Below are 14,068 nucleotides of genomic sequence, written 5' to 3' on the forward strand. Positions count from 1 at the left end.
GCCCTTATCCGCCAAGACATGGACAGGTTCAGGGAGCGAGGGGTCTCCGGCATGGAGGACACCCTGAGAGATCACCATGCGGACCTCCAGACTCCAAAATCCAAGGTGAGGATTCTGGAGGCCAGGATGCCCAAGAACCGCAACAACTTGCGGGTCCTCGGCCTCCCAGAGGGCGCTAAGGACTCTGAGCTGGTTTCCTTCATGGAGCGGCTGCTGCCCTCCCTACTTCCGGGAGCACGGTTTCCCCACATTTTTCAGGGAATGCAAAGCACATCCTAGGGTAACAGGGCCTATGAGGACTGTTATACGAGTGTGGCAGTGCTCTAGGGCTATGGGGATTAGGCCATCGACTATCTCCCCCCACACCTCTATATGGGGTACCCCCTCCCACATTTAAACATCATGGGCCAAAAGGGGAATCCCGACACTGACATGTAATGCCAAACGGTAAGCTCATGACATTCCAGGAGATGAAACTGACCTATGGCCTTCCTGGCTCCTTTCAGTTTAGATACTGCCAACTCCGGCATGCCCTCACGTCACACTTCCCAAATCCCATCACCCTGGAATTGGACTCAATTGAGAGGCTTCTTATTTCGGGAGTGACTGGTAAACCCCTTTCCTCATTATCTCTACCTTACAGTAACACATGATACCGACACCTCGGCCGAAAATGGAGAAGGGATATCCCCAACCTCGACGAGGAGATTTGGGAAGTTGTCTCATACTATACTCCACAGGAGAGACTTTTACAATATATATCCCTCCCTTAGCCCGCTATGTACCAGATGCTCCCTTGAACAGGGCTCCTTCTTCCAAATGGTCTGGTCTTGCCAAAAAATTTGCCCATTCTGGCGGGAAGTGGCAGACACCCTGACTGAGGTCTGTGGAAATGAGATATCACTAGACCCCCTCCTTTTCCTCCTTAGTTACCGGGGAGACTTTGAAGGGGACAGGTACACCAAATTATGCATGACTTTCACCCTATTCTACGCTAGAAGAGAAATCCTTCTGAGGTGGAGGGGTGTGGAACCACCTACAAGATCTGCATGGCCCAATACGATAAAGTCTTATTGCTTTATAAAATTACGTATGAAAGTAGAAATTGTCTGGCTAAATGTGACAAAAACTGGTCGAACTGGAGGGATGTGTGTGGTTGAGACTTGTGGCGAGTATAACATTATCTGTTAACAGCAAGCCAATATGGGCAATTGATGCTCATGGGCCTGCTTTCCTCCCCCCCGCCCCCACCTTCCTCCTCTTCTCCCTCCCCGACCCCCCCCCCCTTCCTCCTCTTCTCCCTCCCCGACCCCCCCCCCCCAGTTCCCTCCATTTTTTTTTTATACACGATCCTGACAAAGGTTTATTCACCCATATAATATGCAGAAACTATCTACCATCCTGTCATTGCTTTGTTTGTAATCCTCTCTTTTTTTCTTGTTGATTTTCAACTAAATAAAAAACTTTTACTGTCCAAAAAACAAAACAAAAAAATAAAAAACACGCAGGGGGAATCTGCAACACATAGGGTGATTAGGGTGTGCCCAGGCACACCCTGTGCGCACTCCTATGGTATGAAAAGGTTTGCGAGTACCTTTGAAAAAAGAAAGCAATGGGTCTATAGTCATTGCTTTATTTTTGAAAGCACACTCAATTTACACAATTTCAGGCAAATGTGCTGAGCACACTTTTAAGTGAGACAATGCTGCTCTTTCATATACACACACACACACACACACACACACACACACACACAGCACTGTCACCACTTTTCTAGAAATAGGAACTTTTGAATTCCTTGAAAGTGAATGCTCACTGATGGTACTTATACTGAGTTCACATCAATCATTCAATCATATGGCAACAAAAAAGTTTTTTTAAATTCGCTTGCTCATAATTGGGCAATAAGAGTCAGTACATCCTCTCCTTATTTAACAATTAAACCCACGCAGGCACAGGGAGAACATGCAAACTCCAGGCAGGTAGTGTCGTGGTTGGGATTCGAACCAGCGGCCCTTCTTACTGCTAGGCGAGAGTGCTAACCACTACACCACTGAGCTGCTCAGTTTACCCATTGAAATGAATGGAAATCGCAGCAAAACTGCATTTTGGTTTAGGTGCATTCGAGTCGCAACTCAATTTTCCACAGGTGCAGGCAACTCAAAAACGCACCTGAAACACCAATGCGTTTCTACCACGATTTTGCTACAGAGCAGTGTGGAAGTACCCTAGGAGGGAGGTAAAGTTTCTATCTAAATATTCCAGCCCGATTGTGTTTAGCTGGTTAGTGGGCATAGAGGAAAGGGGGGAGGGAAAAATATAAAAGGAATAGGCATTACAGGGGAAAACCGTTATTATAAGAGAAGGCCATATTATCCTGACCTATGACTAATCAATATATTGGACTGAGCAATACAGGAGAACACCACTATTAAAAACTATTAATGGCATACAAACGTCTTTTTAACCACCTGCTGTCCATTTAAAAATTGCCTGGACTTCAAGTGGTATAAAACAAGCTAACACCTGCAAACAAGTTTTTTCACATACAGTAGTGTAACATACACAAGTGTAAAGTACCAACTTTTGCCATGATTGTCAGGCCCACCCAATCCTTTGACAAAGTGGAACTTCCGCTCATCGGATTCCTCCCCCCCCCCTACGTGTCACAATTGGCACCTTTTGGGGGGGGGGGGACGACAGGTATACCTCCAGGTATCCTGTCTTTGACAGGTGTCCTTTCCCACTTCCGGGAGTTCGGCTGCGGCCCTGATGTCACCGCGGGGCTCCCTCCTCCTCCCTCGACCGCTGGGCTAATAAGAGAGGAGCGGGGCCTCACGCATGCGCAGTAGGGTTCCCCAGCCTAAAACCGAAAAGGCTACACTGCCGGGTTCCCTTACCTGCAATGGCAGCACCTGACAGCTGATGGAAACATCAGCTGTGGTGCCGGAATGGAGGGACTGCAGGACAGGTAAGTGTCCATTTATTAAAAGCCAGCAGCTGCAGTATGTGTAGCTGCTGACTTTTAATTTTTATTTTACGGACCACTTTAAAGAAGGTGGGTTGTGTGTAAGAAAGTACATACTTATCAAAGTTCTCATCCAGCATCTCGTAGGAGTTCTTGTAACAATCTATCCTCTTCATGAAATCCTCAGTGGCTTCTTCAATGGTGCAGTTTAAATAGTCTGGGCTGCCCAACTTCACTTGCTATAAAACAAAGAGGAACACTGCTGTAAGCGAAGGTTAGATTTTATAAAAATAAATAAATCTGTGGAATAAATTTACTGCCTTATGCAGTCAAAAGAAGATAGCATATCATTTACGAGCATGCTATTAGGTGTGAATACACTGAGACCAAGTAAACACTTAGGCTTTATTTTTCCCAACTGACTGCTACAGTTTTCTAAAGGTTAGGATGGTGCAATAGGGTAAATACATGGCACAGACTCTGATAATAGGATTAGGGAGAAACTGCTCAGACTAGATTGAAGGCAAGTACTTTTCACCACCATCTCATACCTATGCTCCTTCAAAGCTCAAGCCCCTCTGCCCATGCCCTACCCTACCAGAGGCTCTATCACGTAGCCGATTTACCCTAGCCTGCCCAAAGTCCCAGTCTATGGGTGGAGCCTCAGTGTCATCACATACAAGATTATTAACCCTTTATGGTATGATGAAGAGGCTGGAGTGCGACTAGAGCTGGTCACAGCTTACACAGCAGTCTGGTTTGCAGCACTGGAGCAAGCTGTAAGGCTAGGTTCACAGGTGTCCTGTGGGTAAAGGCAGCATATTCATTTCAATGGGCTGCCCAACCAGCAGAAACAGAGGGAAAAGTCCCCGACTTCTCTTGTCAAACGTTTCCACAGAACAATGCAATCTGGCAGGCATTGCCATGTTTCTGATGCGTGGGGGCATTCCCATGCATAAGCAGGTTAGGAACATGCGCGTTCCTGACCTAAAAAAGTGTGAACCTAGACTAATGTAAGAATTTACCGCGTAATCCTCTGCCCTTAGCAATTAACATTTGCAGTTCAGTTTGGTGGCTGAATTTATTTTTTATTGGAGTTAGGCTTTAAAGAATTCCAGCTTTACCTCCCTAAAACAGATGCATTGTATTGTGCATGTGAATGAATCACAACCCCGCTATCAGTTTGTGTTTTACTTACCTCCTTTAGCTGTATGCAGCATGTTTTTGATAGGTCACCACTCCTCTTCGCTGAATTTCAAAGTTCTGACTTCCCGTTTCCTTCCCTTTTCATTCCTGATACTACATGTCCCATGATCCTTTGAGCCTCTGGCTTCAGGGCAGGCTATGGGAGTCACTTGTATCAGTTCTGGAAGTTGATGTGGGTGGGTCCTAGGGTTACTGTGCCTTCATGTGGGTGGTGAAATCCGGTGCCATTTCGGTCTTGTAGCACGCCAAAAGAATAATGGCTTACTGCAAGACTGCAAAGATATTCACTCATGTGTAAATAATTTCACAGAGATCAGGGCTCTGAGAGGGTGGGAATCTCTGGGATTGATATTTCCAGTTGGTTCTGGTGGACAGAAAGCTGGAATTCTTATTCAAATTGAACTTAAGATGGCCTAAAAAAGTGGCTACCATAACAGTGCTGAAGTACAAGCACCTTGTGGTCCCTGCAGGTACCTAGATTACTCTTTAATAAATCCCTATGTCCCTGGAGCTCCGGCGCCCAAGCTTTACTTTCCAGGAAAGATCAAGCTCCTGCTTCTCCTGAAATACAGATTCAGCTTTGTGGGGCAAAATAGTAACGAAAAAGTTGAGACATTCTGCAATGCATTTTGTACAAATGTACAAAATGCACAGTAACATATCCTAGTGCACATAAAAGGAAAGAAAAGTGACCTCAAAATGACAAATGCAGATGTAAAAATGTGCATCAACTGCATGCAAATATGCATGAAAAACACACAGCTTCTGGTGTGAATAGGCCTGTATAGCAACTTAAATTTTAGGTTTGACACATGCACCTCAAAAATTCACACCAAATCATTTTCTCAATCCAAAATAAATCTATTGTCAGCCTAGAAATCCTTTAGTCTGAAATGGCATAACACACTGCACATTTCCCATAACAGATTACTGCAGTCCTACATTACATTCACTTAATTAGAGTCAGTAGTTTCCATGCCTGAAGTACAAATAATGAAATGAGTTTGGAGGTGTGGCTTAGAGCCACTTTGATAAAAGATACTCAAACATTTTATGATTGCTATTCATAAGAAACCTCAGCAGATGCGAATCATGCCTCGCAAACAGGAGCTCTATGAAGACATACGATCAAGAGTAATATCTGTGTAAAGCTGGAAAGGGGATCAAGATTAAGACCCCTTGTTGCCGCCACCAACATCAGCGGTAAAGCGGTGCGTTAACCCCCGCTAGTGGCTGAAAAGGGGTTAAATCTGCTCGCAAAAGGCCACTGCAGTGGCGTTTTGCCGGCGGTATTACATCGTTGCCCCATTGATTTCAATGGGAGGGAGCAATGGAGGAACGGCGACTTCACCGCTCCAAAGAAGCTGCTGGCAGGACTTTTTCTGACACCCTGCCAGTGCAAACACTCCAGTGTGAAAGCCCTTGGGCTTTTTATTTTTTGCGCTATAAAACAAAAAAATTGCAAAAATAATAATTTTGAAATAAAAAAAAAAAAAAAAAAAATTGCAAAAATAAATATCCCCAAAAAGTTGAGCCTCTACTGAGGCTCAACTCAGAACTTGCCTGGATCAGATCAGGGGAAGGAGATGGCTCCCAAGGAATCTGCTACAGATACGGGTGAGAAATCTGGGGAAATTGTGTTAAGTGAGACTGTACGTAACTATTTGCCAGTAGAGGAGTTGCAGGACTCGGATAGATTCCCTGTCCAATTTGTCAGGGGATGACGATTTGTTTGATACTTTGTCCCAAGAGATGTTATGGGCCAATGCAGATGATCTGGCCGCAACCTGCAATGTTTCTGGCTGGTTAGCCCTAAATTCAGGGAGTGCATCGCCTCGGGTGGGAACCCCTGCAACTATTGACGTGACTTTGCCTAAACCCGTTCGATTACCTGAATCCAAGAGACTGTTTTCTGCTATGGTATGTAAATCACCAAACTCTTGTGCGCCTCCCGGGGATGGAAGTGCTCGAGCTCTGCCTAGGCTCGCACGGTCCCAGCGGCTGCTGAACAAGTGGGTGGCTATCGAATATGGTTTGGAGTTAACTTATGTCCCCAAGGAAATTATGCTAGAAATTGAGAATCACCGAGAACATTGATATGCAAGTGATGTGTTGGACTATCTGAAAGTACCTAAGCCTTTTAGGAAACAGGGATGTTCCCCTGCTATGTACGAATGCTTCACCGGGTGTCTTCGGCATTGAAGCTTTGGGAGACACATATACTCCGATAAAGTTGTCATTTGCCGGCCGGGAAAAGACAATGTAGTATTTTTCATCACCACTGTCGATGCCAAGGGGAAAACATTGACTTTGCCAGACCCTCGGTTTTATTGGTAAAGCAATTACTGAGACTGTTTTTTTTTTCCTTGAAGTTTACTTCTGCAAAAATATTACAAGGACTGTGGAGCTAGCTAGACAGAGTTAGGTTTCCTAGAGGAAAGCTCCCTGTCAAGGTCATCCATGGGCCACAGCACTTGTTTAAAAGGACTTGCATTTGTTACTCTTACCACTAGGTGGTGGGGGTCTGCGCAAACATTTGGACTATTGCACGCAAACATGTATTATATAAGATGAACCATAAAGGAAAGCATCAAAAACTTTCCAAATTATCATTGCCGCCAACATCCCAGAACATGCAAATAGAAAGATCCCCTAACAAGGAGCTCACAGTACACCCCGGTACAGCGGGACTATTAAGGCAGACCAAAATCTAAAGTAAAAAATATATTACAAATTTATTCACAAAAATGATACACAATCGTTTTACAGAACAGTATAAAAATCCATACATATAAATATATAGTCTGCGCAACAAAGGTTTCATATATGGTTTTATAATGTGAACTCCAAGACGCCTGACATGTTTCAGGAAAACATTCCCTTCTTCAGAGGCATATCTAAGGAGAACAAATAGCTGTAGTCATTTTTTTGTAAATGAACAAAAAACCGAGAATAAATCTCATATCAAGAGTAAATAGTTGTGTGCGTATATATATATATATATATATCTCATAGATGTTATCTGCCATAATGATTGATAGATCGCCCCATGGAGATGCACAGCCAGAAAGTGCTAGGGACCCATAGGTGGTCTGCATCAAACGCGCACATAGGTCTTATATTATGCTGTTGGGGGAACAAACAATCTCCACTAGTGGTGTCTAGGCAGTTGAACAACACGTTTGCACGCAAACATGTAGGTTATCAGCACTGGAGAGAGTGTCTCATTTTCTGCTGAGAATGGGATTTTGCCTCCTAGGATTGTAGTCATAGTATGTGTTTTTTTTTTTGTGTTTTCTTTTCAGGAATCACCAAGATCATCTATCAAGCTGCTGGAGAGTGGGCGATATAGATAGTCAGGCATTGGGGTTTGTGCATAATGTGACTTGTTTATGTCAACTGCTCAACCTATTGTATGCTCAATGTTTGTTTCCTTTCCATTTCCCCATTCCAAACTTGAGTTCAGGTACTCCACTTTCAGGACTGAAAGTAAATTTCTGTTTTTTTCTTCCCAGACGAATGAGGACATTGTCTAAATGGGAGGGGGGAATTTGTAGCGCCGGCTCCTGACGAGCAGGCGCTATGGTTTTTTCAAAGTTAATTTTCCTGAAACCACAGTTGGGTTTTGGGGCCAATTTTCTAAATTTCTGGTTTCAGTACCAGTCCAGCTGGGTTGCACTGGGTTCTCCTTGACCGCAGGCGTCGCTGTCACTACCGGGAAAAGCAAGAATGCAGTTTTGCTGGGTGTACTGAATGCAACTGTCCTCTCGGAACCAGCCCCGTGGGAGTGTTCTCCTGCTGTGCATTCTGGGAGGTGGTATTTAAGGTACTGACATCACGTTCTGTTTTATTTCGGAGATTATTTTCTGTCAGTTTGGCTCTGGTCCTCCTGACCAGCCCCATGGCCCTCCTGGCCTGGTGTGCGGAACCATGCATTCCAAGTCTTGGGGCTGGCTAGCCCGAGGCAACGCAACTGCAGGGACAGGCCTGAATGGAATTCAGGGCCTATTGTTCCAAAGGCGGTCCAGTGCCGTCTCATCTGAAGGGAGAGGCCCAGCAACTGGAAAACCCCAGGGGAGGACTCTTCAGGAGAAGGCCGTGCGCAAGGGTGGCTTCTCTAAAGGAGCCTGGAGGCTAGGTTGAAGGACGCTACCTGGATCAACACTCATACGGTATCACCGGATCGACAGATACTGGTACCATATGATAGCTGCTTAAGTTTGTCCACGCCCCTCAGTAACGCTCAAGTGTTCACCTCGAGTCTGTGGCAGAGACTCTCAAATATTCTACGCTCAAGTCTGTGACAGAGACTTTACTTAACACCCTACTGGCTGCTAGGCCTAGTGAGAGGAGGTATATCCGGGGGTTGTAAAATCCAGTTGTGAAACGCTCTTTATTTTCTGGATTTTCTATAAAGGACTTCCTATATTTTTTGCAGTCTAAAGTACCTGAACTAACCCTTTACCCTTATTGAAAGACTGTTTCCGTTTCAAATAAATAACCCAAAAGAAGATTCAGTGTCAGTTTCCACATTTCCACAGGTCAGTGCCACACTCTGCAATGCTCATCCATCCATCCTCTGCAATACCCAGCTATACTCAGCCATATCCCCAAAAATATATTTAATATTTTTTTCCTCGGTTCAGGCCAATATGCATTTTACTTTTCTTTTTTTTTCAAAAAAAAAAAACAAAAAAATCGGTTTGCGCAAAAGTTATAGCATCTACAAAATAGGAGAAAGTTATGGCATTTTTACTTTTTATACTAGTAATGGTGGCGATCTGCAACTTTTATTGGGATTGCGACATTATGGAGGACACGTCGGGACAATTTTGACACATTTCTGGGACCATTGCCATTTTTACAGTGATCAGCGCTATAAAAATGCATTGATTACTGTAAAAAGGTCACTGGCAAGGAAGGGGTTAACCGGGGGGGGGGGGGGTCAAGGGGTTAATGTGTGTCCCGATTGTGTGTTCTATCTGAAGGGGGGAGGGGACTGTGTAGGGGAGATGACAGATCGCTGTTCATACTCTGTATGAACAGACAATCTGTTATCCCCTCAGAGAACCGGAAACTGTTTACACACACACAGATCCCCGTTCTGCGTGTGCCCCGGGCACTCGCATCGGCTCCTTGGGCAAGCAGGGAGTGCGTGCATCCCTAGTGGACAATTGTGAAAGCAACGCAACATGACGGCGATTCGCGCAGCCAAGCCATGTTGCCGCAGTACAACTGCAGTGGCTGATGGGCAAGCGGATAAACCCATACGCTTTAACCTTTTTGCTGCCAGGCCCTGTGCTCCATTTTTACACTCTTCCATTGCTTTTTTTATTTTTCCCTTACAGCTTTTAGAGTTTGCTAAAGATCCCCCCCAAGCCATATATTTTCTGAATGCACATGACCAGTAGAATACAAATAAGATGCTGATTTTTAGGGCACAATGATATTTGTTTATCAAAACAATATATATGTTAAAATACACTAAAATTATTAGCAGATATTGCAGTACAATTTAATTCCTACTAAATATAAAAGCTTAATCTGTATTGAGTTAATAACAATTAGATTTTTTTTAAATTCTGGCTTTTTGCAAAGTAGTGAAGACAGGTTTTCATTGTTCCCTTACAGCTTTCAGAGTTTGTTAACCGATTCAGCCACGGAAGATTTTACCCCCTTCCTGACCAGAGCACTTTTTGCAATTCGGCACTGCGTCGCTTTAACCGACAATTGCACAGTCATGCGACATTGCACCCAAACAAAATTGACGTCCTTTTTTTCACACAAATAGAGCTTTCTTTTGGTGGTATTTGATCACCGCTGTGTTTGTTTTTTTGCGCTTTAGACAGAAAGAGGACGAAAAAAAAATAAAAAAAAAAAATTATTTTTTCTCTTCACTTTTTTTTTGCTATAATATTAACCACTTAACAACCGCCCATTGCCGATTAACGGCATCAGGGCGGTTGTTTAACTCTAAGAGGCCGTTAATTAACGGCCTCCCAGAATTCTGCTCTCGCGCGCCCCCTGGGGCGCGCACACGAGAGCATCCGTGACCGCTGGGTCCAGTGGACCCGGCGCATCACGAATCACGGTAAACGGCCGCTCATCGCGGCCGTTTACCACGTGATCGCTCCGTCAAATGACGGAGTGATCACTTGTAAACAAGCCGGCGTCATGTTATGACGCCGGTTCCTCCCTCCCCCTCTCTGTACCGATCGGTACAGCGGAGGGGGAAGAGATCGGTGTCAGCAGCGATGTGGGCTGCATCTGCAGTGCCCACATCGCTGCTCACCGAAAATTAACCCCTCAAATCCCTGCAAATACTCTGCATTACTCTGCAATTCTCTGCATTACTCCGCAATGCCCTGCAACACTCCGCAATGCCCTGCAACACTCCGCAATGCCCTGCAACACTCCGCAATGCCCTGCAACACTCCGCAATGCCCTGCAACACTCCGCAATGCCCTGCAACACTCCGCAATGCCCTGCAACACTCCGCAATGCCCTGCAACACTCCGCAATGCCCTGCAACACTCCGCAATGCCCTGCAACACTCCGCAATGCCCTGCAACACTCCGCAATGCCCTGCAACACTCCGCAATGCCCTGCAACACTCCGCAATGCCCTGCAACACTCCGCAATGCCCTGCAACACTCCGCAATGCCCTGCAACACTCCGCAATGCCCTGCAACACTCCGCAATGCCCTGCAACACTCCGCAATGCCCTGCAACACTCCGCAATGCCCTGCAACACTCCGCAATGCCCTGCAACACTCCGCAATGCCCTGCAACACTCCGCAATGCCCTGCAACACTCCGCAATGCCCTGCAACACTCCGCAATGCCCTGCAACACTCCGCAATGCCCTGCAACACTCCGCAATGCCCTGCAACACTCCGCAATGCCCTGCAACACTCCGCAATGCCCTGCAACACTCCGCAATGCCCTGCAACACTCCGCAATGCCCTGCAACACTCCGCAACGCTCTGCAACACCCTGCAACACTCTGCAACACCCGCCAATACCCTGCAACACTCTGCAATGCTCTGCAACCCCCGCCGATACCCTGCAACACTCTGCAATGCTCTGCAACCCCCGCCGATACCCTGCAACACTCTGCAATGCTCTGCAACACCCGCCAATACCCTGCAACACTCTGCAACACCCGCCAATACCCTGCAATGCTCTGCAACGCAGTACTCTGCAACACCATGCTCTGAGATACCCAGCCATAGTCGGTGATACCCTGCAATACCCAGCCATAGACATCTCCCGCCGCCCTCCGCCCTCCGGTGCTTCTACCGAATCGCTAATACGATCAAAGCCAGAATCTTTTTTTTTTCAGGCTTCCCAGCTTAGAGGTGAGATGTGGGTCTTATTGACCCCATATCTCACTGTAAAGAGGACCTGTCATGCCATATTCCTATTACAAGGGATGTTTACATTCCTTGTAATAGGAATAAAAGTGATCAAAAAAATTATTTTTGGGGAAAAAAATGTCAAACTAAAATAAATAAAGTAAAATGAACAATAAAAAAAAATGTTTTTTTTAAAGCGCCCCTGTCCCCATGTGCTCGCATGCAGAAGCGAACGCATGCGTAAGTCCCGCCCACATATGAAAACGGTGTTCAAACCACACATGTGAGGTATCGCTGCGAACGTTAGAGCGAGAGAAATAATTCTAGCCCTAGACCTCCTCTGTAACTCAAAACATATAACCAGTAAAAAAAATGTAAATCGTCGCCTATGGGGATTTTTAAGTAGCGACGTTTGCCGCCATTCCACGAGCGTGTGCAATTTTGAAGAGTGACATATTAGGTATCTATTTACTCAGCGTAACTTCATCTTTCACATTATGCAAAAATTGGGCTAACTTTACTGTGTTTTTTTTTTTTTTTAAGCACAAAACAGTTTTTTTTCCAAAAAAAAGCATTCGAAAAATTACTGCGCAAATACCGTGCGAGATAAAAAGTTGCAAAGACCACCATTGTATTCTCCAGGGTGTTTGCTAAAAAAACATATATAATGTTTTGGAGTTCTATGTAATTTTCTAGCAAATAAATTATGATTTTTACATGTAGGAGAGAAATGTCAGAATTGTCCTGGGTGCTCCAGAACACCTGATGGCGCTCCATGCATGTTGGGCCTCTGTATGTGGCCACGCTGTGTAAAAGTCTCACACATGTGGTATCACCATACTCGGGAGTAATAGCAGAATGTGTTTTGGGGTGTAATTTGTGGTATGCATATGCTGTGTGTGAGAAATAACCTGATAATATGACAATTTTGTGAAAAAAAAAAAAAAAAAGTAAAAAGAATCTTGATTTTGCAAAGAATTGTGGGAAAAAATTACAACTTCAAAAAACTCATCATGCCTCTTACTAAATACCTTGGAATGTCTTCTTTCCAAAAAGGGGTCATTTGGGGGGTATTTGTACTTTTCTGGCATGTTAGGGTCTCAAGAATTGAAATAGGCCGTCAGTCCTTCAGGTGTGATCAATTTTCAGCTATTCGCACCATAGCTTGTGGACTCTATAACTTTCACAAAGACCAAATAATATCCACCAATTTGTACTTATTTTTACCAAAGATATGTAGTAGTATAAATTTTGGCCAAAATTTATGAAGAAAAAATTACTAATCTGCTAAATTTTCTAACAGAAACAAAGAAAAATTCGTTTTTTTACAGAATTTTCGGTATTTTTTCTTTTATAGCACAAAAAAAAAAAAACCCAGCGGTGATTAAATACCACCAAAAGAAAACTCTATTTGTGTGAAAAAAAGGACAAAAATTTCATATAGGTCCAGTGTTGCATGACTGAGTAATTGTCATTCAAAATGCGAGAGCACCGAAAGCTGAAAATTGGTCTGGTTATTAAGGGTGTTTAAGTGCCCAGTGGTCAAGTGGTTAAAAAAAAAAAAAAAAAAAAAAAAAAAAAAAAAAAACTTTTTTTTTATAGATTTACACACACACACTTTCCCCCCCTCAGTTTAGGCTATGTATTCTTCTACATATTTTTGGTAAAAAAAAAAAAAAAAAAAAAAAAAAAAAATGCAATAAGCGTATATTGATGGGTTTGCGCAAAAGTTAGTGTCTACTAAATAAGGGATAGTTTTTATTTATTTTTTTTAGCAACGGCGACAATCTTATCGAGACAGACATTATGGCGTACACGTCGGACAATTTTGACACATTTTTGGGACCATTGCAATTTATACAGAGATCGGAGTAATAAAAATGCACAAATTACTGTGTAAATGACACTGGCAGAGAAGGGGTTAACCACCAGGGAGCGATGAAGGGGTCCTAGGGAGTGATTCTAACTTTCAAACTGTGGGAGGGGGGGGTGGGCTTCAACTCATATGACAGCGGCAGGTGTGCGCCTGCAAGCCCCGCCAATTAAAGGGGACGTACATGTACTCCCATTTGCCCACCACTGCCATTGTGCCGACGTATATAGGCGTGCAGTGGTCGGCAAGCGGTTAAAGGCCCCTCAAACCATATATTTTCTGAAATCATAGGACCTGTAGAATAAAAAGAAGGTGTTTTAAGACCCCACGATATTTGTGCAAATGTTTGCCAAAGCAATATTTTCGCTAAAAATACACTAAAATTATTAGTAGATACAAACCTCAAATTTTACAAAATTCCTGCTAAAAATAAAAGCTTGCCTGTATCAAGTTAATAAACAAATGGCACTTTTAAATTGAGTCTTTTTGAGAAATAGCAAAAAATGACGTACGCAAAAGGTTTAGAAAAGCTGGAATGTTTTCCTTTCACTTACAGCTTTCAGAATTTGTAAAAGACCCCCTCCCCCCCCCCCCCCCCCCCCCAACCATAAATTTTCGGAAAGCACATGGCCACTAAAATAAAGGTGCTACTGATTTTTAAGAT

General features: G+C 44.1%; 1 protein-coding gene across 6 annotated transcripts in view; it reads right to left on the minus strand.

Annotated features, from left to right (window-relative positions):
* The window catches only part of LOC143927855 (6-phosphofructo-2-kinase/fructose-2,6-bisphosphatase 4-like), a 189,278-nt gene that overhangs the window by 48,689 nt on the left and 126,521 nt on the right, over nt 1-14,068 (minus strand). For all 6 annotated transcript variants that reach the window (XM_077452282.1, XM_077452285.1, XM_077452283.1 and 3 more), the window contains exon 7: nt 3,086-3,207. In XM_077452282.1, the coding sequence (XP_077308408.1) occupies nt 3,086-3,207 (122 nt within the window). The remainder of the gene's footprint in view (nt 1-3,085; nt 3,208-14,068) is intronic.

Source organism: Lithobates pipiens, unplaced genomic scaffold (assembly GCF_037356315.1).
Source record: "Lithobates pipiens isolate NorthernLeopardFrog02 unplaced genomic scaffold, aLitPip1_a1.2 Scaffold_23, whole genome shotgun sequence".
NCBI lineage: Eukaryota > Metazoa > Chordata > Amphibia > Anura > Ranidae > Lithobates > Lithobates pipiens.